General features: G+C 41.5%; 1 protein-coding gene across 1 annotated transcript in view; it reads right to left on the reverse strand.

Moving 5' to 3' along the window:
- Positions 1 to 23,917, reverse strand: part of cdh23 (cadherin-related 23) — a 206,229-nt gene that overhangs the window by 148,009 nt on the left and 34,303 nt on the right. The window contains exons 4-6 of the mRNA XM_050070372.1: positions 11,569 to 11,711; positions 11,236 to 11,283; positions 10,751 to 10,843 (exon numbers count right to left, since the gene is read on the reverse strand). Coding sequence (XP_049926329.1) covers positions 10,751 to 10,843; positions 11,236 to 11,283; positions 11,569 to 11,711 — 284 coding nt within the window. The remainder of the gene's footprint in view (positions 1 to 10,750; positions 10,844 to 11,235; positions 11,284 to 11,568; positions 11,712 to 23,917) is intronic.

Genomic DNA, 23,917 nt, shown 5'->3' on the forward strand with positions numbered 1-23,917 from the left:
ACCGTATAGTGAATTTATAATATATGACGAATTGCTTTTCTAGCCTTACCAGTAGTGGGGCAAAAATGTAAAATCTGATGGAGGTGCTGTAAAAATCAATCTGGGTAAGCCCCTGAGGAGCATGAATGTGCAGGGGTGAATCTCTTTGCAATCAGCTGGGTAAACTATAGATATCTACCTGAAGCAAAATTGACATTTTTGGGTTTACAGCCACACTAAAGAGGAAGTCCATCAAGTGTCCAAAATGCAGGGGGTTAAACCTCTGAGGGACATGAATGCCTGAATAAATGTCCTGGTCATCTGCGTATTCAACTTAGATTCTTTGTGTGTGTGTGTGTGTGTGTGTGTGTGTGTGTGTGCGTGCATGTGTGAGCATGTGTGTGTGTGCGCGCGTGTATGAGCTTGACGTGGCACTAGAGGAAAGCTCAGACAAGCAGCCAGTACAAAACTACTTTTCTTCCTGGCAACCATAGTGTTAGAAAGACAGACTAATATAGCCATCGTCAGTCCCAACAGCTAGTGGGATGAGAAGGCTGGTTTGTTCTATAAGAGGAAGTGCCAAACAAGATGCTGCTAGACACCATCAGACTGACTGGAATGACAACCTGAAAATGCAACAGAGATTTGACAAAGATGGGCTTTTAGATGAAGCTTAAACATCTGTTTGTCACCTTAATTAATTTGAGGTGTTTGTTGACGTTGTCATTTATGTCTGCAGCAACAAAGCGCTGTAAAAACCTGGGATCTGAGGTGTAAATTTAACAGTAAAATTAGTAGCAATAGTCAAGGTATGATTCAAGTTAATTACATTTTACTGTACAGCAAGCTTCTGTATATGTACAAGAAGAAAGAGAGGAAACTGTTTCTAGCAACAGTATTCCTTTAGTATTGCTATTCCTTTCTTCCATACTTTCTATAATGCATCATTTTTTTAATGCCTCTCTCCCTACCATCTCAATTGTGAAAGTGACAGCCAAAACAGATTTGAGCAAATTGGAAAGGCTATAAAGCTCTATTAAGGAAAATCTAGCCACAGTCTGAGCAACAGTGAGGGGGGAAACGAAATGGGGAAGGAGGTGCATATTGAGACACAGAGGAAGACAGAGGGGAAGAATCGTTGAGGAATTTGCATAATGCCAAAATGGAGCCCTGGTGAGGTTGAAGGCATGACTTGTCGCTGAACAAATTTTTTCCACACATTAATTTCTTTCTCCTTTCAGCGGAGTACTGTGTCCATAACCATGGCATCATACCGCAAAAAGCGTTGAGAGCTAGCACTCTGTCTTTCTTCCCATCTCCCACATAAACATAAACCCAATCACAACAAGCTGCTGCAAAACATGGAGGGACTGGCAAGGTGCACAACTGTCTTCAATGTTAGCAAAACCTTGTCAGAATCACAATACTGCCAAGTGAGTGTTTGAGGGAAGGAGAGCGCCAAAGGCAGGGTGGGGGCGGGGATGGAGGGGTGGGACCCCCACACTTGAAAGAAAGGGAGAGAGGGAACGACAGGTTGATTTATTCAAAGAGTGAGGAGTGGGTGAATCAAACTTTAATGGCTTTTGGGAGTGCAAGCCGTTCTCTCTCCCCCTTCAATCTTGCCCCTCACGCTCAGGCTTTCCTTCTGTGCTCCCATCTTCCTTCCTTCCCCTACTTCTCCCCCCTACCTCTCTCTCTCTCTCTCTCTCTCTCTCTCTCTCTCTCCCAAATACACTTTTTGATGGTCACTCACAAACGCGAGCCTTAGCTTTTTTTGACAGACAAATCTGCGCCCATCTCTGCGTAGCACGCAAATCAAGGTGCTCTTCATGCTCAGTGGGATAAAGTAAATGACAGAAAGATAAAGAGGGGAAGAGGAGGTGATTTACCTTCACGAGTGGCAGCATACGTGATGCCCAGGCAGTATTTGTTGCGTTAACCCCTGGACTGGAAAGGATGCGCGGAAAAATTGTTCTACAGGCACGACATCCTCTTTGACAACTCACTTAAGCGACCATTTGCCCTGAAAGGCTTACCGAAGTCCACAAATGAATCATCAGTCAGGGAAGTGAATGACTGCACTCACTCCTTTCAGAATGTGCTATCCACACTTAAACCTAGTATATAGTATAGTCAATGTCTGCATATGGAAAATTTCTTTCTGCATGAACATATGTGAACAAACAGCTGGTAAAGCATCCTGGGCCTGTAGACGAACTGGCCATATGTACAGTATTTGTGTTGTATAAAAATAGAGGAGTTAGTGTAGGAGTTTAGATTAGTTTGTAGAGGATGATCATGTGCTGTGGTCTAATCAATGCTGTCAGACATAATCATACGGACAGATGGAGAAAGATTTAAAAAAAAAAAAAAAATGAACAAAACAATGTTCAGCGGAACAATGAGCAGTTTACTGTTTCAACACTTCCTAAAGTGCTTTCTTTGTATCTGCATTCATGATTTCATTATTCCATATAAAGGAAACAATGCAAAGGAACAGTTTTTCATATGCCATCGAAAACTGGGGAACACTTATGCGGCAAATTCCTTAATAACTAGTTGTGTCCATTCAAAACACTCATGTTGGGAATGGGCCGAGTGCTTGGCCTGTGGTACTGCTGCTGGCAGCTTTCTTGAGAAAAACTCATACAAACAACTTTACAATTGACACTGTGCTTCTTTGGTTCCTGAGCAATACAACAGGGCCACAAACAACTATAGCTTTATGATGATGTTTAGATATGAAAAATATTGAATTATGATGTTATTCTAAATCACTGTGTGTACTTAGTACTTAGTGTACTTCTATGTAATTGGAAAACACTAGGCTACTTTGTTATACATACCTGACAAAGACATGTTATTGGTTACATTGCAGATTTAGATTTTACACACAGAATATAACAAATACAATGCATTATTATTCATTGAGCTATCCAGCATTATATTAGATAATGATAATGCCTCTCTTTTGTTAATCAGGTAGAGTAAAAATTTGAATGCAGGACTTTTACTTTGCTGTATTAACAGTTTTACTTAAGAGAAAAATATTTGAGTGCTTCTTCTACCACTGCTAATACCAACATTTCCCATAAGAGAAAGTGTGAAGTGTAAAGCAAGATGGCGTTTGTCTGGGATCCCCAAATAACTAAATCCGTCCCAGAAAAAGCTCTAGTTGAAGCTACTTGTGGTCAGGAAAAACAGTGAAATACATGTAATGAAATCATTTCCAAATAGGCGGATTAGTAATAGAGCAGATGAACGGCTCTCAAGATATGCTAAGGACAGATGGAGGGACAGAGATTCCTTGCTTTATAGTTAGATGATACTTTTTTAGAGAAACGATAACTTTGCTTAGAATTGAAGTACTAAATGTATGTAGGAAAAGAAAGTTATAAATGGAGCCCGAGGTGAGTAAAATATTGACTGCTTCCCATTTAACCTTCTCCCTTTATCCATTTTTTTCCTCTTTCTCCCTAAATCCCTCCATCCCTCCCTATGGGGCTCAGGGTCTTAGTGTCAGGCAGAATTCTCTTTGAGGCCTGCGCCTGTCAACCAGCCACCACTCAGCTCAGTAACCACTAGATTCAATTACACTACAGGAGAGACCAGGAGAGATGATACTGAAATCATTATGGGCTAAATCCAACTTCTAGGAGGCAGCGTGTGTGTTTGTGTGTGTGTGTGTTGTGTCCATAAAGAAGGTGTGTGTTTGTTGGCTTCTGCGTGCAAGATGCCCGTGGAGAAGTAAAGTAACAAATATTTTATGACTGATTTCAAAATAAATGTATTCCACTACAAATTTCTTTTAAGTTCCCAGAGAGGCTTGCAACTGTGAAGATATTAGTCATCCATATTATGTAGGTGCTGCTTTAGAGCTGAAATATCTGTTGGTAACCTGGTAAACAAATTACCTTTGGATGCTCTAACCTGCTGAGATACAGGGCAGAAGCAATAAAAGATTAGGGACTGAATTTCTGCTTTCAGAAGTGAAAAAAGGCAAAGAAGAAAGGAATATAACTGATTCATCTGTGTTCTACCTGACAGCGACAGAGGGCACATCAAATAGCAGGTGCCTCTGTTTCGCTGTCAGAGCCCACATCAAGCATAAGCAACTCATTCACAGGCGTAATAGGAGCTCTCAAACACCCTCTGCCAATATTATCTAAAATATGAGTGCATTTGTGTGTGCACCTGTGGGTTTAGTGCGTAAAATCCTGTCATGCTATTCAACTCCAAATTGTATGGAGAGGTAGTAGCCAAAAGTTGGAGCCTAAAATGATGCTGGTTTGATTTCCTCTCTTCTACTCAACTGTTATCACACAGTAGTACCATTGAGCGGTGGACCTACTTCCCAAACACACAATTATCCAACTGATAAAAGTCACTGATACATTAAAGGAATACTTCACCCAAAAATGATCATTTGCATATCAATAACTCACCCTGTGGTGAACGATGAATCCCAAAATGGAGAAAATTGTTGGATTGGTGTAAAACGGGTCTGCGTTTAACAACAGCAAAACTACATCAAAACATACAACTCCACACAATTCATTTAGCATGATCCAAGTCTAATCTACCCATTTATGTTCAATACTTCCCAAACACATGCATTTTTGCTATAACCTTACTATTTAAAACACTTCAGAGTTGTGTGCCTGGGCAAGTAGGTGTGTTTGAACTCTGCTCATGCATTCCATTAAGCAGAGTTCAAACACATGTGCTTGCCCGGGTGCAGTACTTGTTAGAAGGTGACATGGGAGTGGATTTTCACTCCTGTCACATACTGCTCCCACAAAAAAACTCCTGTGCTGTCCCAAATCCCAGAAGAATGACTACTGTCCTATCCCGTTTCTGTGCTGCATTTTTTTTAAGAATATAGCAGTTGTTAATGAGAACTGCATATTTATATAGATAGATGCTCAAAAAACAATCAAAATCATTTTCATGTTTTTTATTAGTTTTTCTATTCTTGCACATATTTGTTATTTCATTACATTTTTCATGGGATTTTTTTAAAAATATTTATATTATATTTTTTTCTTTTGTAGCCTGTATTTTATTCTTAACTGTCGCAGTACTTTGCCTTTAATTTTTTTTCCTCTTAATATGTTTATCATATGCACCAAACACCAAGGCAAATTTCTTGTTAGTGAAAACGTACTGGGTAATAAATCTTATTCTGATTCTGACTGTACCTGCTACAACCATGGGGCAGACAATTAGTGCAGACTGAGTCTGTTGCCCGATGCTAACACATAATGGGAATTACCATTATTATTACCATTATCTTAAACAATCTATTTTACTTCACATGCTTCACATAAAACGACATGTCTGCCCAAGCATATATTCACTATCGTTTGTGGAAACAAACTAATAGCTGCTGACTCACTTATATTGCTAGCTTGTTGTATGATTCTTGTCCAACCCACTCCCGATGACTTTTTTTTCCTGTCCCTTCCTAGTCATGTGATGAATAGTTAAATTGACTTCTATTGCTAGGGAATCCGGCAGAAATCATGTGAACCGCAGGATTCCCGAAAAAATGTCACCTTCTCTTATTTATCCCTGCGTGAGACTGTTTATGCAGAAGTGTTTGACATAGTGTGGTATTAGCGATTTTAGGTGTGTACTGAGCATACAACGATAAGAGAAACTTGGATGATACTGCACAAGTTGTTTGAGAGGTCGTAAGCGGATGTTTTTATATATAGCAGTTGTTAAAAGCGGCAACGTTTTACCCCAGTTCAGCAACAGTTTTCTGTGTTGTGGGATTTTTCGCTCACCATGGTGGCATAAAAGAAAAAACGAAAAAAAAAAAAAAAAAATCTTCATCAATTCAACGTAACATATGGTGAGTAATTGAAATACAAATGATCGTTTTGTGGGTGAAGTATTCCTTTAAAAAAAGGGGGAGCTAAAAGCCAGATTTTTTTCTGGGCAGTGTGCAACAAAACAAAAAAACAATTTCATTGAACATCAGTTACTTAAAATTGTTTAAGGAAGAAACCTCAGGGTTCTTATGAGGATTCCTGTTGCAATGCTTCTATTGGGGAATTTTCTTAAAAACAAACCAAACACAAACTGTTTTCATCAGACTACCAGACTGAAGGGCTTTTCTTTCTTTTGATGTCTGACTTTCACCTGAGGTTTCCACCTTGGGCAGCCCTCTTCTATAACATCAGCCGTAGTTCATCAGAGCTTACTGTAGGTTAGAAAGGGACATTGAGATATGGCTGATAGAAAATAGAGGCTGAGGAGGGATTTGCTCACCTGCCTGACATACCTGAGAGACAGTAAACAGATAAAGTTTGGATATCTATCACCTGAAGTCTCTTGCCTGTCTGCCTGTTTGCCAATACATTTAATCCATCTATGTGCCGCATTACAGTGCTGGTCTGAAGTCGGCTATACAATCTTGTGTGCATCATTACTGCGTTATCGAAGGCAGGATTCCACTGCACTGCGTATCTACAAATGCGAGTATTGGCAAGAGGATGAAGAAGAGATGGTATTTTAATTCTGAAATTCTATAAGTGAGGGGGCTCAACCAGAAAAATAAATTAAACTTAAACAAACTTTTACCTTGCTAAGATCATGGGAAAACAAGTCATTTCTATGAACTCCAAATACATATAAAGTGAATGTCCCAACTATGGGATAAGGAAAATGTGTTTTGTGCATATCTATGTGTATAGCAGAGAAGACTGCCCCAGAAACTGCAGAGGAAGAGGAGCAGAAGGATATAAGCGACAAAAAGAACAAGAGAAACTGTGTTTGTGGTCAGGGGCAACGCATGGAGCAGCAGGAGATGGCACACACTGGGCACACTTAGAGAAGTTGTTAGTGCTGGCATTTGATATTATCACAGCGGCACTGACAGAGAGACCGACTCCCAGTGGGGGGGTGTGAGGGTCAGACAGCTGGAGGGAGGTGTGTGTGTGTGAGTGTTTTTAGGGAGGGTTGTGACAGCAGCTCCGCAGATGCACACTCAGAAAACATTTTGAATTTGTCGATAGAGGGCTTGCTGTATTGAGGACTACCTGTCGCGCTTAGGGAATGTGAAAAACACTTCTCAGTATGTTGTAGGCTCACTCCATCATCTCATCCAATAATGGATTTGGGTTGTGGCCCATCTGCTGTTCTATCAAAACATTATTTCTGGTGATAGTCTTCGCTCCTTGTACCCAGTCTCTGCTGCTGGCTGCCTGACTGTGCGGATGCAGTAAATCTGGCCAGCTCATTAGCACTGACAGAGGGAATGCTAGCAGCCCACCTGCTCCCCTTCACCCTCTTTATGGCTCTACAAATTAAAACGACATTTACACACACTCTCCCCCGCTCTCCTTACTGCACTGCTCACCTTGCCACTCACATTGCTTCATCTGCTCACTTCTGAGCTGCGTCAGACCCACCTCAATACACCTCCTCCCCTAACTGTTCGTCTGTTTCAACAACCCTAAAGCCATTTGAGTTGTTTTCTTTTGGCTTCCGTCAGACTTGTGTGTTATATTCCACAGTTTTTCTCCTTTGTCTTTCTGTCAGCACTCTTTAACTTTTACTTCTCTGCCATCCTCCACATCCATCACCCTCTCCCATCCTCTTGTCTCTGTGCTAAAGTTCAGCAGCACTATCTAGTAGTGCTGACTGCACTCTAACCCCTGTTACTCTGGCATGTCCAGTGAGTGACAGCATGATGGAGTGACGCTGCAGCATGTTTGCTTTGCCCACTAGAGGTCTGTTGGGGTCACAGAGGTAATCAGGCCATGGAAATGTAGGTAACAAAAGTTGTGGGAACATAAGATAAGGTAAAGAAAGGAAGGGGAAAGGGGTACGATGAGGGAGAAACTGAGTCCTGAATGAACATTGTTTCCAAAATTCCTGCTTCCAGATGGAGGTGGAAGGCTTTCCACTTCAAGACAACGGGATTCTTTGTTGACATTACTGTCTTTCAGAGGCTGTGGCGGGTTTTAAAGAGGTTTTCAGCTGGAGGGAAGATACTGGAATCATATGAAACTAGAAGACATAAAATTAGAATTCCTTGGCACCAACCATGTCATGCTAGCATGTCGTAGAGGGGGTTAAATAACACTCCAAAATTAGACAAAATTTTGGTGAGGGAAAATTGGAATGACAATTTTCACAGGGATCCTTTGAGCTCTCACCTTAAGATATCTGACTGAAAATGGATTCTATAGATACCCACTGGAGTCCCTAAGTGAGACATTTTTTTTGTTTTTAAAAAATGAACATCAGTATATAAAATGACCTATAGTGACCTCTAGTATAATCACAGCCTCATGACACTTTAGAGCCACAAACTAGAGACCTAAGTCTTTCAGAAAATGAATGGCTTTCATAGATATACTGACAATAAGGGGTTTTCTGAGCAGTTTCCAGAACAGGAGTGCTTGTCATCCAATCACCAAAAATGCAGTTCTTACAGAAATCTCCAAATGATTTCTCCAAAATGATACCAAATGACAGCATGGATTTGGTGTGGTGTTCCTCAAGGTCTTAGTGTGTTAATGTGGTATTTTGGAGGAATTTTTGAATATCTTTCACTTATTTAAATATAGCAGCAAGTCTGTATAACAAATGGTATCAACGCAAATATTGCTGCAACACTTATGAGACATAATTGAGCATGAGAATCGTCATCACATACTTTCATTACACTGTTCTGAGCCCCTGTACACTCTCTATGTACAGCTTGTGATGTACAGATTGGACTGTTTGCTGCATTGTAATTGCAACACACGGCCATAAAAACATGAATGAATTTTCTGTCTCATTCATCAAGAAAGGCACTAACAACTTAGTTGATTGAGATGTGTGAGAAAACACATTTCACCTGCATTAGTCTCACTCTGTGCTCACATACAAAAGGTTTGCATACTTTATTTTGACTGTTACGTCTCATTGTTACAGGCTTCAGCTACTTTCATTGCAGAAAAATTAGGCTCACTGCTGTGTTTAGTGTTTAAAGAATCTGATCTATTACCACAACCCATTGCCTCAAATAAAAAAGCTTAAATTTTGTAAGCACTAGGAGGGCAGGACTGACACAAGCAGTAATTCACTGAGTGATGCAAGGGAACTAACAATATGTGAGCGACTGAGGGTCAAACACAGCTCTGTTTAATGGCTTTCCGGAGGCTAAACTGAAGCCTATTGTTTGCTGAGCTTGGAAAGTCTGTATGTGGACTATAAGTGAGTCCCACACAACTGAGCAGGGGTTGCATTGGCCTGAGAGAACCTTCCCTGGTGGGTGGTCTAAACAGCTTCGTCTTAGCGTTCTTCTTTCTCCCATTTATTTGCCTGACTTTATGGATTGGGGAGAGAAAAAGCCAGTGGCTTTGAAGATTTGGTGAAGACTCAGAAAGGAGTATGTGCTCAATATAAACACAAGATATGTGCATGTGTGTGTGTTTGTGTGTGTGGATTTCAGCCCCTGTTTGAAGTCCTCCACTCCACTCTGGCAATTACTTCTATAAAGGATTAGATGAGGGAGAGGGCAAAGAGGAGAGAGAAAGATGGAAAGAAGTGAGAGCTGAGAAGGGCGGTAGCAGATTCAGAGAGAGGACAGAGAAGCGAGAGAAACGGAGAGGAGAAAAGAGATTGAGGTCTCCACTGCAGTGAGTGTTATTCTTCCCTATAAAGGAGGCTGTGCACACTCTCTAAACATGAGCTGGAAGACAACTCCTCAAATCGCAGGAAGATCACAGGTGCAGCAAAACGCAGCTATTTCCAGGGCACCAGAGATCCAAAAGCACTATGAATTGTTCATGATTATCCTAAGTTGGATGTAACCACCATGCAGTCACTACTGTTACAATAGTCATAGCATTGAGGTGAATTTCATACATGTTGTCTTACCTTTTCTTACATTCCAGATGAAAACCATTGTTGGTCAAAGTAGATATTTGCGAGGAAACTATCCTTTGGATGGTCACTCTTTGCTGGCATCATTGTTTTGAGGTTCGTAAAACAAAAAATTACATAGCAATTGTCCTACATAAAATAAATATTTTTCATTTTAGGTTTTCTGCAAAAAGAGGTGCATCACAACCTCTGATTCACAAGTTATTGTACAACTACCTTGGATACATTAAAGGGACCGCTCCCCCCAGTATCAAAAATACCCGTTATTGTCTCTTACCTGTAGTACTATTTAACAGTCTAGACTGTTTTGGTGTGAGTTGTCACATGACATGTCTGTCTTGTCTTGAATATATTATAACTAGATGGCTAGATGAATTTGGAAGACTCAACAGCAATGTCTCTTTACAGAAATCATTTCCCGGTTACTCAAGACAATCCACTTACCTTGTTGTGAGCAGTCTTATTTCTACCAAACTACACCCACTGACCGTAACACCGCAGAGAAGGAAGCATGAATCTACTACTTGCTCACCTAGCACCACCAAGCTAGCTAACATTGCAGGAGGACACCATTATCATTTTCACCTCACACTGTCACAAGCACAAGACTCTTGTCCATGATTTCTTGAGAGAGATATTGCTGTTGAGTATTTCTTGTGCTTTTATTGACACTTTACGCACCAGGCCGTGTGTCATCTAGTTCCATTATATTGGAAAGAAGGCAGACATCTCTACGGCTGATATCTCAAACACTCGGCAACTTACACCAAAAAGATCCAGATTGATCAATAGCACTACAGGTAAGAGGAAAAACATGCATTTTTGATGTTGGGGTGAACTGTCCCTTTAGGTTGAAGAGTTAAATAACTGTCAGCCTTACCTCTGGGATGTGTACGGTGTAAGGCTGCCCATGGAAAACTGGCGCATTATCGTTCACGTCTCCAATCTGAATGTTTACTGTGTCTTTGACCACCTGAGGGAGGAAACACCTTGGTAAAACTGTTCCGAAGCCTCCTCCACAAATTACTTGTCAGAGAACTGTAGTCATTGAAAATGTATATTAGCCACACCAAGCCAAGATTCAGAGTGAAAGAAAACAGGACAAGTGTGTGATAGATTACCCGCAGGGGAGAGTAGGTTGAACGTCAGTATGTTTCAGTTACTAAACTGCGTTGAGTGAGACAGGTGTCACAATGATTACAAGTGAGAAAGAGAGAAATAAGGGGGTGAATGAAAGCAAGAGACTGAAAGGGAGACGGCTTGAGAGAGAAGGTCTCTATGTGACATTTGGTCAGGCTATATCTAGGTGTCAGCGTGTGACGGGAGGTGTCATAACTGTGATCACAGTGCAAATCTGTCTCTTACCTCTTGAATGTCACTCACGTAGAATTCGACCTGCATCTCTGACTTGGTCTGGTGGAGACAGAGACGGACATCAGCATAAACTTTGCATGGACATGTAGTGCAAAAGAGCAGTGCAGAAAAGCATAAAAAGACAAAGAAATGCCACTCTGAACTCTAAGCACTTTCTTTTTCATCCCTTCCCGCTGAAGAGTATTGCACTTTTCACTGCTCTTTCATCATTTGATAATTTACATTCCATCTCCTATTTTCAAAATTGTCCTGAGTGTCTTTTCTTGAATATAATGCATTTGCTTTGTTAATGTGTGTTCTTGTGTGTCTGTTTGGTGCTCATACCTCACGGTCGAGCTGCTGTCGAAGCCAGACCACCCCAGTGTCTTTGTTCACAGAAAAATACCTCATGGCTTCTTCTCCTGAAACACCATACATGAGAGGCTCCCCTTCAGGATCGGTTGCCTTCAGCTGGGCCACTGATGAACCTGCCAGACAGAAAACCAAAGGTCAGACGTCCCACAGGCCTGAGTGTCTAACAAGGTTTTTGATTGGTTATGTGACCTTGTATTCACTTATCTACAGAGCAATAGACTGGGAGATCTAACACAACCATTGCAAATACACTCAAATCCAGTAGTTTCCCTTGATGTCACATTGCTTCTGCAAAAAAAGATATTTGTGGCTGCACTGACACCCCTGCACAAAATTCCCCAAAAAGTAAGAAAGATTTGCGATTTATACATATATACGATTTCCTCCAAAATGAACTAAAGTGCATTTGAGACACACTGGCCTGTGCAAGCATAGTGGCACAAAGAGTTTTAATTGGAGCTGCAGTGGTTCACAGGCTTCATTGGTCACAGGCACTATAAAGCTCGGACAGGCTGGGTAATCAAACCCAGAGGTGGAGCGCTATCAGGCTGGCTAACCCACCATGCTCTGATGTGTCAAGAAGGGCAAGGCTAAGGTTAGGAGGCATGGAGAACAGCATCAAGACCCCTCGACCCAGAGGGACAAGGCTCATTACTGTCCAGGGTAAAACTGCTGGGACAGGCTTCAGCTCCACCTTTGACCCTAAACAGGAATGAGGGTATTGACTATGACAGCATGGATGAAAGAGTAAATACATAGATTACACACACGCAATGAGCACATGTACTCACTCACACACACACTTGCTCTCTGCAGGTACTCGGTCAGACAATAGAGGTGAAGCCAAACTAAATCAACCCTGTCACTTGCGCACCAAAATACTTAACACAACGACCAATTAGGCTTCACAATCACACACCCCTCTCGTTTTATTAATATACCCCATTTTCCTAGGAAAGGGTGGCAAAAATGACTAATTAATATAACGATTTATGAACTCCTCTCATTGCGTCTAATGAGATTTATGCAAATTCAGCTGCTTTCAATATGAGTTATAATTTGGTTGAAGACGGTGCAAATTGAGCATTTTACCTCATAGTCATCAATAATAACTGATTTTTTTTCCTCCTCCTTCCGGCCCTCTCGACTGTGGAGGAATTGTCTGCTCCATGTGGGTAGACGTACACTCGAGTGAAGGATAACAAATGAATGATAACAAAATCATTTGAAACTAAGGCTATGTATGAGAGCTACAGTCTGGTGGAAGATTAACTTCTGGGGGGAAAAAAAGAGGCAAACTAAGACCAACTCATTAAGCATGAGGGTTAGATTCTCTAGTATGTAGAGCTGTCACATGTGCTGAACTGGAGGGCTGAATCAGTGTTCAGTTGTACATCATCAGATTAAGATCCTGTACTGCACTATATGTAGTAATTCACTCTAATTTCTCTTAATTTTCTCAGATTATGTTTCATTGTATTCGCTGGTTTTCAAGTTTGCCCTGTGGACATACTGTATATCGACAAAGCAAAATGGATGTGATTAGGCAAAGAAAGAGGAGAACCTACTGTGTCCTCAAAGATTGAGTTGCCGGAGATATAGAGGAACTTTTGTGACTTTTGTGTTTTGGTTGTATCTGTTACATCAAGAGGATTAAATATTCTGAAATAGATGGTAGGAAAAAGAAAAATCTAATAATTCGTTGCCTGGAGTTTATTTAGGGTTAAGGCTTAACTGAATCTTACAACTGAAGTTAGGATTAGGTTGAGGGTTAGAATTTAAGTTAAGGGTTCAGGGAAGATTGAGGATTAGAATAAAGGTAAGGGCACAACGTGTTGAGGGTCAAGGTTTGGTTAGAGCATTGAACATTCCTCACAATTATTTTAAAAAGTGTAGTGTGTGTGTGTGTGTGTGTGTGTGTGTGTGTGTGTCTGTGTGTGTCTGTGTGTGTGTGTGCGCATAGTGTATGTATCCTTTTAGTGCTTATCTGTAACACTGTGGCACCAAGCCCTTTCCCTGACAAATGATGCTATTTAGCAGCAAGTGATGCCAGTATTACTGTTATGAATGATACAGTGCACATTAACATTGCCCCTCCTCTTCTCCTCTACTCTGCAACACTGCTCTCATGACAAGAGCGATGGGCTGGAGGAATCATCTCTCTACCTCACCCTTCTCTCTCCCATTGTCCCCTGAACCCCTTACTCTCCCTGCAAACTCAAATACTGAATCCTCTGTTTTCCTTCCCTGTTTAGACAGTAAGGTCAAACCAGAACGGCCAAAGCAAAGACATCTGGGGGCCGAACTAGAGCACTTGTCTACCACAATGACCTGGTAGATTTAGCAATGTGTGTTCTCCTGTGGGTTAAAAAAAGTGAAAGAAAGCCCACAAGACTTGCTCTAAGATAAGCAAGGTTACCAGAATACACCCACAGTTTTATATAGCCTCTCGAAGAAACAATGAGGCATGCCAAATATTCCAAAACGAATTGAATGCATGCGAAACAAGCTACTTACACAGCTCATATAGATGCAATCTTAAATACTTAATTGAAAGAGGACAATTAGAAAATAAATATGTGGTTAATTAAAATGGCTTCACTTTGAAGCTTCTTCAGGGGAAATTTGAAGAATGGGTGGAGAGCCAAGAAAGGGTGAGCCAAAAATGTGAAACATGCACAAACTAGAGACCATCTTGCGATGGGATCACTCCAGCCACAATACAGCAATAGAGCTTTTTCACAGCCGACATTTTTGACATGTCATAGTGAATAAAGCACAGGTGTATTTAGTAAGATTTAATATAGCAGCATTTCACTTAGGGCAGGTAGGGTCCTGGTACTGTGCAGGCTGGCTCACTGGAAAGCTCACTGGGACACTTAATAGAACTGAGCCATCGTTAAGGTGATCACTTTCACCTGGCAGAATACTCAAAACGGCTTCTGTGGTAAATCCCGCTACAATAGGTGCCACCAGCACTATATTTTGCCATGATGACACACACAAACACAGATGCAGAAAATGAAAACAATACCATCCGTTGTGTCATTGTCGCAGCTTGTAACTGTTGCGACATTGTCACAGCCTGTAAAGAAGGATGCATAGCAGAATGAGAGCACATTTTTAAAAAGTAGAAAAGGGGAAAGTGCAGCAGAGGTGAGATTTGTTGAACAAAGTCACAAATACACTCCTTTACCAAAGTTGGAGTAGGTTTACTGCGTTAAGACGAAGCATCGTTGCTTCGCTGTGGCAGTGCTGAAAAATGCACCGCTATAAAACATACAAAATGACAAAGCCTGGAGAGACAGCAGACTGAAAGTGAGGGGGAGGAGGAGAAGAAAAGTAGGAAGACTTGCTAACCTATACACAGCAGCAGCAGCATGTTTTACTCAGCCCAACCTTTTAGGAAAGGGGCCAATGGGGGCGCTAAATCAGCCGCTGGAGGACATCAATCCCTGCTGGATCAATAGGAGTCGCGCGTGTTAGACGGGGACTAGGCTCAGCCCTGCCCTGGGGCCTCAGGCTTGAGAAAGAAAAGAGGCTATAGGCCAAAGCCCTGTTTATTATGTTGGTGACATCTCTGGACCTCTCGTTCATCTGAGCGCTGATTCAGTGGGACAGGCACTGTCAGGACTGCAATTTCACACATGTTGTGAATTATAGCTTTAAATTTTATGGTGCACAGCGGCTTAATGGGTATATGGGCAATGTTCAGTACACTATCTACCAAAGCAGTGGCCAACCAAAGAAAAGATGAAGCTACCTCAAGAAAAAGTAGAAGAGATGACTGATGGTGGAGGACAGGGCAGAGGGAATCTTGATATTTACCTGCTTAGTATAAATACTTGATGAAGTGTCTTGAGGCATGTCCAGTGAGCCTAAGGGCTGAAGTCATCCAATCAGTATACTGATGAGTCAGTATGATGCCACTCGTGTTACCACACTGTCTATCCACTGACAAAGAGAGCCTTCAAACACATCAGCAACACCAAGCTGAAGCCATGCTGCCTCACATCAATCACTCCCATCAAAAATTCAGACAGGCAAATACTGTCTTCAACTAACTGGCAGCATGAGCTCATTCAGTACAGCATCTACATTTTGTTCCCTACTTCATAGTGCAGTATTTTGTCTCTTTACGGATTATCATGTGAAGAGAAATTGAACAGTATACTCTATGGACAGAAGCCGTAATGGAAAGCCTTCACATCTGTCACATTGATGAGTTGTGATTATGGGAGTGTGACTCCAAAGCTACAATATTGTGTACTTTTTAGCATCAGATCAGGTCCTGGATAACAGGGAGAGCGCCACAGAGGGAGCACTTAAAACCACGTCCTTCTAATTGACTGTGTGCCATTACAACAAAATGGGTCTGTGTCTTGTACACCACTATTACAAAAAGTGAGTGTGTGTCGGCACTCTCATGCAGAAAGACCACTTTTGTTAAAATGAGGAATATACGTAGAAGTTAACTGTGGTTGTTAGAGTGCAAACACCAAAATATGGGCACATCATTTGCCTTAAACTGTTAAGAAACAAGGTGGATGTGGATTTACACAGCTGTTAATGACTAAGAAGTGGAACTATATGCTGCATAATTGTGTTGATAAGACAGGATGCACTTTAAGGATAAAATCCTCTTCAGTCATTCCAGTATATGACCCTGAATGTTTCAGTCAATTCAGCTTATACAAAGCACTTCGAGGGTAATTTACGAGTCAGATTCCATCAGAGGGTTTAAGTCATTGTTTCAGGCTCATGCTTTTAAGAGACCTCTTGGGGGCACATGCATTAACTTGCACCCTCACCTCCAGTCAAACACACAATAAATTAAACTTTTTCTTTGTCTTCAGAAATAAGACGGAAAGGAGCTGAAATTAACTCATCGCCGCTTTCTCTGCCAGCGGTGCCGTGTGCTGCGTTTATGTCTAGAGATTCAGGCTCCTTCTGGGGAGCCAGTTGGATGTGGAAATAAACAAAGCAGATCTACCTGGAGTGACAATAGTGCGGTGGCCAGAAACTGAGTGCTTGGACCTCTATTTCCATACAGAGAGGGGTGTATTTGTTCAGGGGGCATCTTTAATAGCGGAAAAGAGGATGCATGCGGATAGTTTATTTCCCTGTGGGATGAAGGCAGCCATGGAGAGTGACAGTAAAGTCTTTTCCCCAGGGAGGTCAATTAGACAGCTAGCAATAAAAAAAAAGATGGAAAGAAAGAAAAAGCTTACCGATTATGTTTGCAAGCCTTTGTGCCATGAATAAACAAATGCAACACATTCTCAAATTGACTGCTGCAGATGAGCGCAGTTTACTTATGAAATAATGGGTACAAATTACAACCGCTGTTCTTCAAAAGGAGTTTATATTTGTCTCTTGGAAAAAGCTATGTTATCTCACAAATCCTTACATTTTAATGGCTCCTTTGAAACAAGACATTTACCAAATTCTATCTCATTTTCCTCTCATTTACCCTCTCTATTTTTCACTGGCCTTCTCTCCTTTGGGTATGGGGTGTATGTGTGTGTGTGTGTGTGTGTGTGTGTGTGTGTGTGTACATACACGCGCATGTGTGCATTTGTGACATCAATAACCGTGATGGGGAAGAGAGCCGAAGACAAATAGTGCCTGGAGTCTGGCTTTAAGTGACTCCTGTGTTTCAACAACACACACCATGAGAGTCCTTGGGAGGCTGTGTATTAATCCAACAGATTTATGACTAAATCTGTCACGGATGGGAGGAGAACACCCTGCCTTTCCTTTAGCCATTCCTGAGAGAAATACACACCTTCCAGACACACATCCTAAATGTGTGTGTGTACACAGTGTTTAAATGAACAGACGTACATACTCAGAAACACAACATAAACATGTTTTTTTTTTATAAAGGTGTGAAGAACACTTATACATGTAGGCAAACATAGACAGACACTTAGTTTTAATTATATGAGCGCACTGTGCACAAACATTTTCTGAAGGTCATCTGGCATTCATTTTAAGTAAATAGTCAAGTAAATGTTATGCTCAGGGAGATTTTGTTAATGTGAATAAGAGTGCGAGTAGTGAACAGTATATGTGCTGTACTTTATGGTGCAAGCCTGTCTTTATGGTGCATGGCATGACTTAAGAAGCCCAGACAGGAGGAGCAACTTGTTGAAGACAAATGGTTCATGTATCTGAAGCTTAAAATCAAAAACCTCACTGTGCTTTGACCTTGCGATAAAAAGACCAAAGTGAAGGTTGTAGTCCGTTTTGTTTTGTTCTCCTAAGCTTCCAGAGAGGAGGCATCAAGGGTTTCCTTTGAAGCTGCACAATGATGTCATCAGATACTATACTATGCATACCTAAAGACAAAGTAAAACAATTCACTTTGGCACTTATGCAAATTACAGAATAAATGTTGGTTTTGCATTGCATGAATTTGGTCATCAGAGTATATTTGAAGTTGACTCTGCTGTCCAGGTATGAATCATTCATTTGCACCGCGTATGATGAGAGCGATTCAGCTCGGCCGAAAGTGAACCGAGGATGCGTTTGATTGGATGTCCGGCCAAGGATTGGCTTTCTAATACACCCAAATGGTGAAATGATGAAAACACTGAGTGACAACGCTGTGACTAACCAATCACATTGCAAAAGTCGGAGGACAGTGAAGGACATTAGTGGACAGTCATCCCACGCATTGGTGAGGAGAGGCAGACCTGTCACTACACATTCACACGCAGCTCCGCTCACTCTCCAATCACACAGGAAAGCTCTTTGCTCTTGCTATTTTCTATTCCATCCCATCGCGGTATTGCCATTCCCCCACTCTCTCTCTCTCTCTCTCTCTCTCTCTTCCCTTTTTGTCATCCGCTCGTCACGCTTCGTCCTGCTTGTGGAGGCCAGACAGAGGGACACAGGCAGCGCTGATAGGAGTGGACAGGTGGCTGTGTGCAACTGAGGCTTCTGGAGTGACGGCTGAGCCAGTCTGGCCTGTCGTTGTCACAAAAGCAAACGCCCGCCCCAAACACACATGCATCCACCCCAAACCGCACCACTCCTGCCAACATGCCAAAATGTCCATCAGCACTGGCATTTCGTAACGCCTGCCCAATTCTCGCTTTTTCTTTCTGTCTTGCTCTTTTCATCCAGTTTTGCTCACCTCAGTTTTTAATCCCGTTCTTATTCTGTTATTTGCCTCTCTCTTTCACCCTAGCTACACTCCCTCTCTCCAGCACTGGCCCTCTGCTGACCTCACCAGGGCTGACTATTACCTGAGAGTGAGCTAAATCATGGTCGGGTAATGGAACATGCCACCTTCATTGTGAAGCGACACACACACATAAACACACTCACACTGAAACAAAAGCCTCTCCCTTTTGGCCTTTCCCCTTTTTCTCTCAGGTTTACATGTTTATCATTTGGCCCCCATGTTACTGAAATATAAGGCTGATGTTGTTTCTGTCAGCCCTGTGGATGTAGATGGGGATGTTGGGGAATGGCAGGAGTTGGGGTCAAGAATGAGGCTGTGGCAACTCAGAGTTGACCTTCAGCCCTGGCTGTCACTGAAAGGGAGTATTGCCTCAGAAAAGAAGGACTCCCTCTCTTGACAACTATTGCTTTAATGAATACGTGAACACTCAGAGATCAAGCGGTAGGTTCCCTGTTTTAGATGAGGAATCCATAAAGAAGATAAGGGCAGGGATGTATCTGCAAAGCACAGGGGCAATTTAATGTGACTATACCTGCCATTTTAACTGTTCATCAGGTCTGTTATCTCTATCACCAGTTTTGATACAGTTAATTGGCAAGCATTCACTTATTTTTTTCATCTCCTTATGTCTGACCAACCTCCACCAGAGGGGTTACATCAAACCAAATTAAAGGGCCCACAAAGCTCTCAAAAAAACATGTGCTTTGAAAATTCATAAAATTATAGCCACACTACTCAAGCACTTAATGGGCTGTATTTTTGGTGATAATATTACAGCCTCCAATCTGAGAATATCTGTCACCCTTCATTGAATACCACTGAGAAAATACAAAGATTCAGTTTATTGGTCAAACATTAGAGCAACTGGGCTGTTCCATTGCTTCTACATTTTGATACCTATTAAACCATGTGCTGACTAGTCTGTTAACTGAAACAGAATGAGAGGAAAAAGAAATGAATATTTTGCATTTTAAAAATCATAAAATATGAATGCAAAAGGTGAAAAACACCCACACAGAATACACGCTATGTAGATTGATGCACGGATTACAGAACCCAATTTCAGAAGTGCGAGTTCTGCCTGGAAACTTTTATCTGTACACCGTTAGCAACATGTGACGAGGATAGTCACACTATGGCAAGCACAAATGAAATGCTTGTGGATTTTTGGTCAGCTACAACAGCACCCGAGGAAGAGTTGTGCATAAGACAAGGACGGTGTGTCGGCGTTGCTCCACTGTAGTAGGGTATGTGAATGGAAATACATTTAATTTGCTAACGCACATTCAGCGGCATCACCCAGATGAGTAAATCACTGGGAAGAAAAAACAAACAAACTGGAGCCCAACTCCTTATCCCCCGCTATTCTTAGACACAGAAAACAGAATGGGATAAAAGAAAAAAAAACACTGAAGCAGCTGGCATTTACATTGGCATACAGCCAAGTTGGGACTAATTGTAACACTCCTCTTAATGCACAAGTTTTATTATTTTATTATTCTACTTATTTTGTATGTTCAATTTCATAGCACAGTAGGAGTGCTTTTCAGTGTTATGGTAAGTGTTGCCTTTTGGAGAAGTGTTTGTCAGTGTCCATACAGTGTCATAGAAAAATGTTTAAAATGTTTCTTATTTTCTTAATGGAAATAGTTGAGCCAAGTTGCCAGTGGGCAAAATGCTACCTCAGTCACCCCCGGAAAAATCTGTGTACTGTTACACCCCTAGAGGTGATAGTTGTGTCTGCCAAGTGAAACTGCTGGTCTTCCAAAGCCAGTCAGATGAACCACAGTGTCATAATAATTTACAACTACAGAGTCTCAGTACTATATTATTTATAGATATGAGAAGTGTACTTGAAATCTTGTCGCTAAAATACTGAATACTGTTAACTAAACTCACCTCTCTTTAGGTCTTGGGTTATCTGGATTAAATTTTTTCAGAAAGTCTTCTTTTTTTAGTTTGATGAAAAGTTGTTTGGTGCAGACTTGTTTGTCGTTTTATACTTGTTGAGATAAGACATAGTTGTTTTCCTTGGTAATGTTGAAAACAATACAAATAAGATAAAGTGTGTACTTCAGTCCCTATCAACTGGTGTTAGCGTGGATTGAATTGAACAAACACCGTGAGTAGCATAAATTGTATTACCTTGTCTGAGCACCAGTTTTGCAGCAAAAAAAAGCTCTAATAGCAAAAGTAAGGCCAGGACTTCATAAATTGTTTTCACTGTTAGGAGCAGCTATAGGCCGTGCTGAATTTGCATTAGCAGCATGCTTACATAGGAAAAGTCTTTTTTTAATCTCTCACTGTCATTGCTCCTCAGCAGAGCTTTGTTCCTTTTTAGGCAAGCAAAAAACACAAAACAAAACACTGACCGGCTTTGATTTATTTGAATTGACAGGGAAAACCCTGTTGTTGCAGCAGGCAGTTCTCAAGTAGCAGATGTTGATGCTTCAAACCAGCGCATGAACAGCTCATACAACACCACATGGTTGGTACAATCTATCACAATCTTTTGTAGCAAAATGTGAAGTCTTGACACCTTGTTAGATTTTCCTTAAATGTTAATTAGAATAAAGCATAAAAATTGGCTTCCCATCTTGGCCAAGCAGGTGGAAAGTCTCAGTGATCCAACAGCAAGATGTAGACTAGCATCAAATGGTCACTGCTCCTTTATTTCCTGTTCCCTTTTTATTGATAACTTAGTGGTGGCATGCAGGCTTGGTGATCTCTACTGGGATATATCTGTAATAGTGTTTTCTCACCAGCCCATATGGTGTAACAGTTGTAGAATTGCACTGTGCTTCAGACGCTGCGCGAGCATGTCTGATTCGGGTCTGGACCAGCTCATCGGTATAGCTGACTGACTAGCCAGGCTAGGCCAAGGCCAGCTGGACTTTATCTATATGGGCAGAGTCACTGGTGCATCTCTATCTTCCTCATCTCTTTCTCGCTCTCTTATGTCCATCTGCTGTGAAGCCCCTCTCACCCTCATCTCTCCCTCTGCCAATATCTATTCCCATCTCTTCATGTGTGTATCACTCCCACATCCAGTTTCTGCCAGAATCAAATTCCATTTATCCTCCCTCTTTCCTCTCTCTTCTCCTTTCCTCTCTCCTTGTCTTGCTACAATTTTTCTAAAGTGAAAGAAGGCCACTCGTGTCACCTCTTTTGATTTGCATGTAAAAGAAGAAGATCAGTAAAAGATGCTGAGACTCTTATTCATGCGTTTGTGACATCCAGGTTGGATTATTGTAACATTCTTTTATCAGGGTTGCCCAGGAAGAGTTTTCGAGGTCTGCAGTTGGTTCAAAATGCGGCAGCTCGTATTTTAACTGGATCATCTAGGTATGATCATATTACTCCGGTGCTGGCCTCTCTTCACTGGCTCCCTGTTCAGGTTAGAGCGGACTTTAAGGTGCTGTTACTAACATATAAAGCTGTAAATGGTCTGGCACCTGTATATTTAACAGAACTTGTGGATATTTATGTACCGACATGGTGTCTGCGCTCCAAGGGGAGCGGCCGTCTGCTTGTCCCTAAAGTCAAAAAGAAGACGGTCGGTGAACGTGCTTTTTCTTTCCATGCACCTACTCTGTGGAATAGTCTTCCTCTTGACATCAGACAGGCCTGCTCGATTGAGGTTTTTAAAGCAAAGTTAAAGACTCACTTGTTTACTGTTGCATTTGAGTGATGGGTGGTTTGCTCCTCCTGTGATGTCCTGTTTTAGGTGTGTGTTGTGTTTTTATCATTGTTGTTTGTGTGTTTATTTTTGAAACTGTTTTACGTTGTCTCCATTTGTACTTGTACTTGTTTTAATTCACCTGTACAGCACTTTGATTGAAAGCGCTTTATAAATAAATTTATTTTTATTATTATAATTATTATTATTATTATTATTACACCCTTGTCTTGCTGCAGTCCCAGCACACCTTCCTCCTACCTTTCCTACCGCCGTCCTTTCATTTCTCTCTCTCTTGCTTTTTTCTCTTTACTCCTCATTCCATCTCCTTCCCTTTATTTTTGTATTCCCATCAGGGAGGGATGCCATGCTGAGGAAATTTTCTCACCAGTTAATAAACTTGTGACAACACTGGACATTTGACAAACAAAAAAAAGATATTCATCTTTGATGGCCAATAGGCTTATATCAAGATATTACGGTATACTGGGGTAATTAGAAATCCTGATAATATTATATTTTAATACCACAGTGCCTTTTTTTTTTTTTTTTTTTACAAATACCGTCATATACCCTGTAGCCTGGTGAAATGTCAGGAAGGTATTAAGGTATAAAAAACACATACTGCGAAAGCCTAATGTTTAATATCTGTAGAGCGCTTACTTTGATGTTTAACATCATATCTTTAGATCTTCCCGTTACTTTGAACAAAATGGAATATGAACAGTTGGTGTTGGCTGTGGCAGCGCCTGGTTTTCTTTCTGATACACTTGCTTAAGTTTTTTTTTTCGGGTGGGGGGAGCTGCGGCTTGGGCTCAGCGGCAGCTCCCTCCCTTTCCTCTCACGGGTGTGCTCTCTGACCTTGGATGACCGCTTCTTCCTCTATGATCCTCTTGATTTCCACAACATTCAAGTCGTAGTCTCCCTGGTGGTGCGGGTCCATGAACGCTGCCTTGTGCATAAGGTCCAGGCTTGCTTCTGGCAGAGCTCTGTGCTGTGACTCTGCTGCTGTACGAAGCAGACACTTTCAGATTATAATTGTAGCCTCTGTCGTCCGACTAAATATTGATGACACGCTTAGTATTTTAGAAGTTTTTCTCATTTAATGAACGCGGCCTCTGATACACCAAAATGAACTAAATACTAAACTATATTTCATTACTGAAAACAGAAAATGACAGTGGGGGTGGTGGGTATGAAATGCAATCTGTAAATGCCTAAACATTGTGTAACAGTGTTACCACAGACTACCATGGCAAGCATAATTCACACCACTCTTTCTCCTGCCACTATCAGACACAATCCACTGTTTCCCATGAGTCAGACGGGCGACGACAGGAAGAGAGAAAGAGACAAGGAGACGCAGAGGTAAAGAGAAAGAGAGATGGAGGGAAAAAGACAGGACAGGCGGAGATACATGAAAGGGGTGTGGGGGGGGGGGATGG

Source organism: Epinephelus moara, chromosome 19, assembly GCF_006386435.1.
Source record: "Epinephelus moara isolate mb chromosome 19, YSFRI_EMoa_1.0, whole genome shotgun sequence".
In the NCBI taxonomy this organism is placed as follows: domain Eukaryota; kingdom Metazoa; phylum Chordata; class Actinopteri; order Perciformes; family Serranidae; genus Epinephelus; species Epinephelus moara.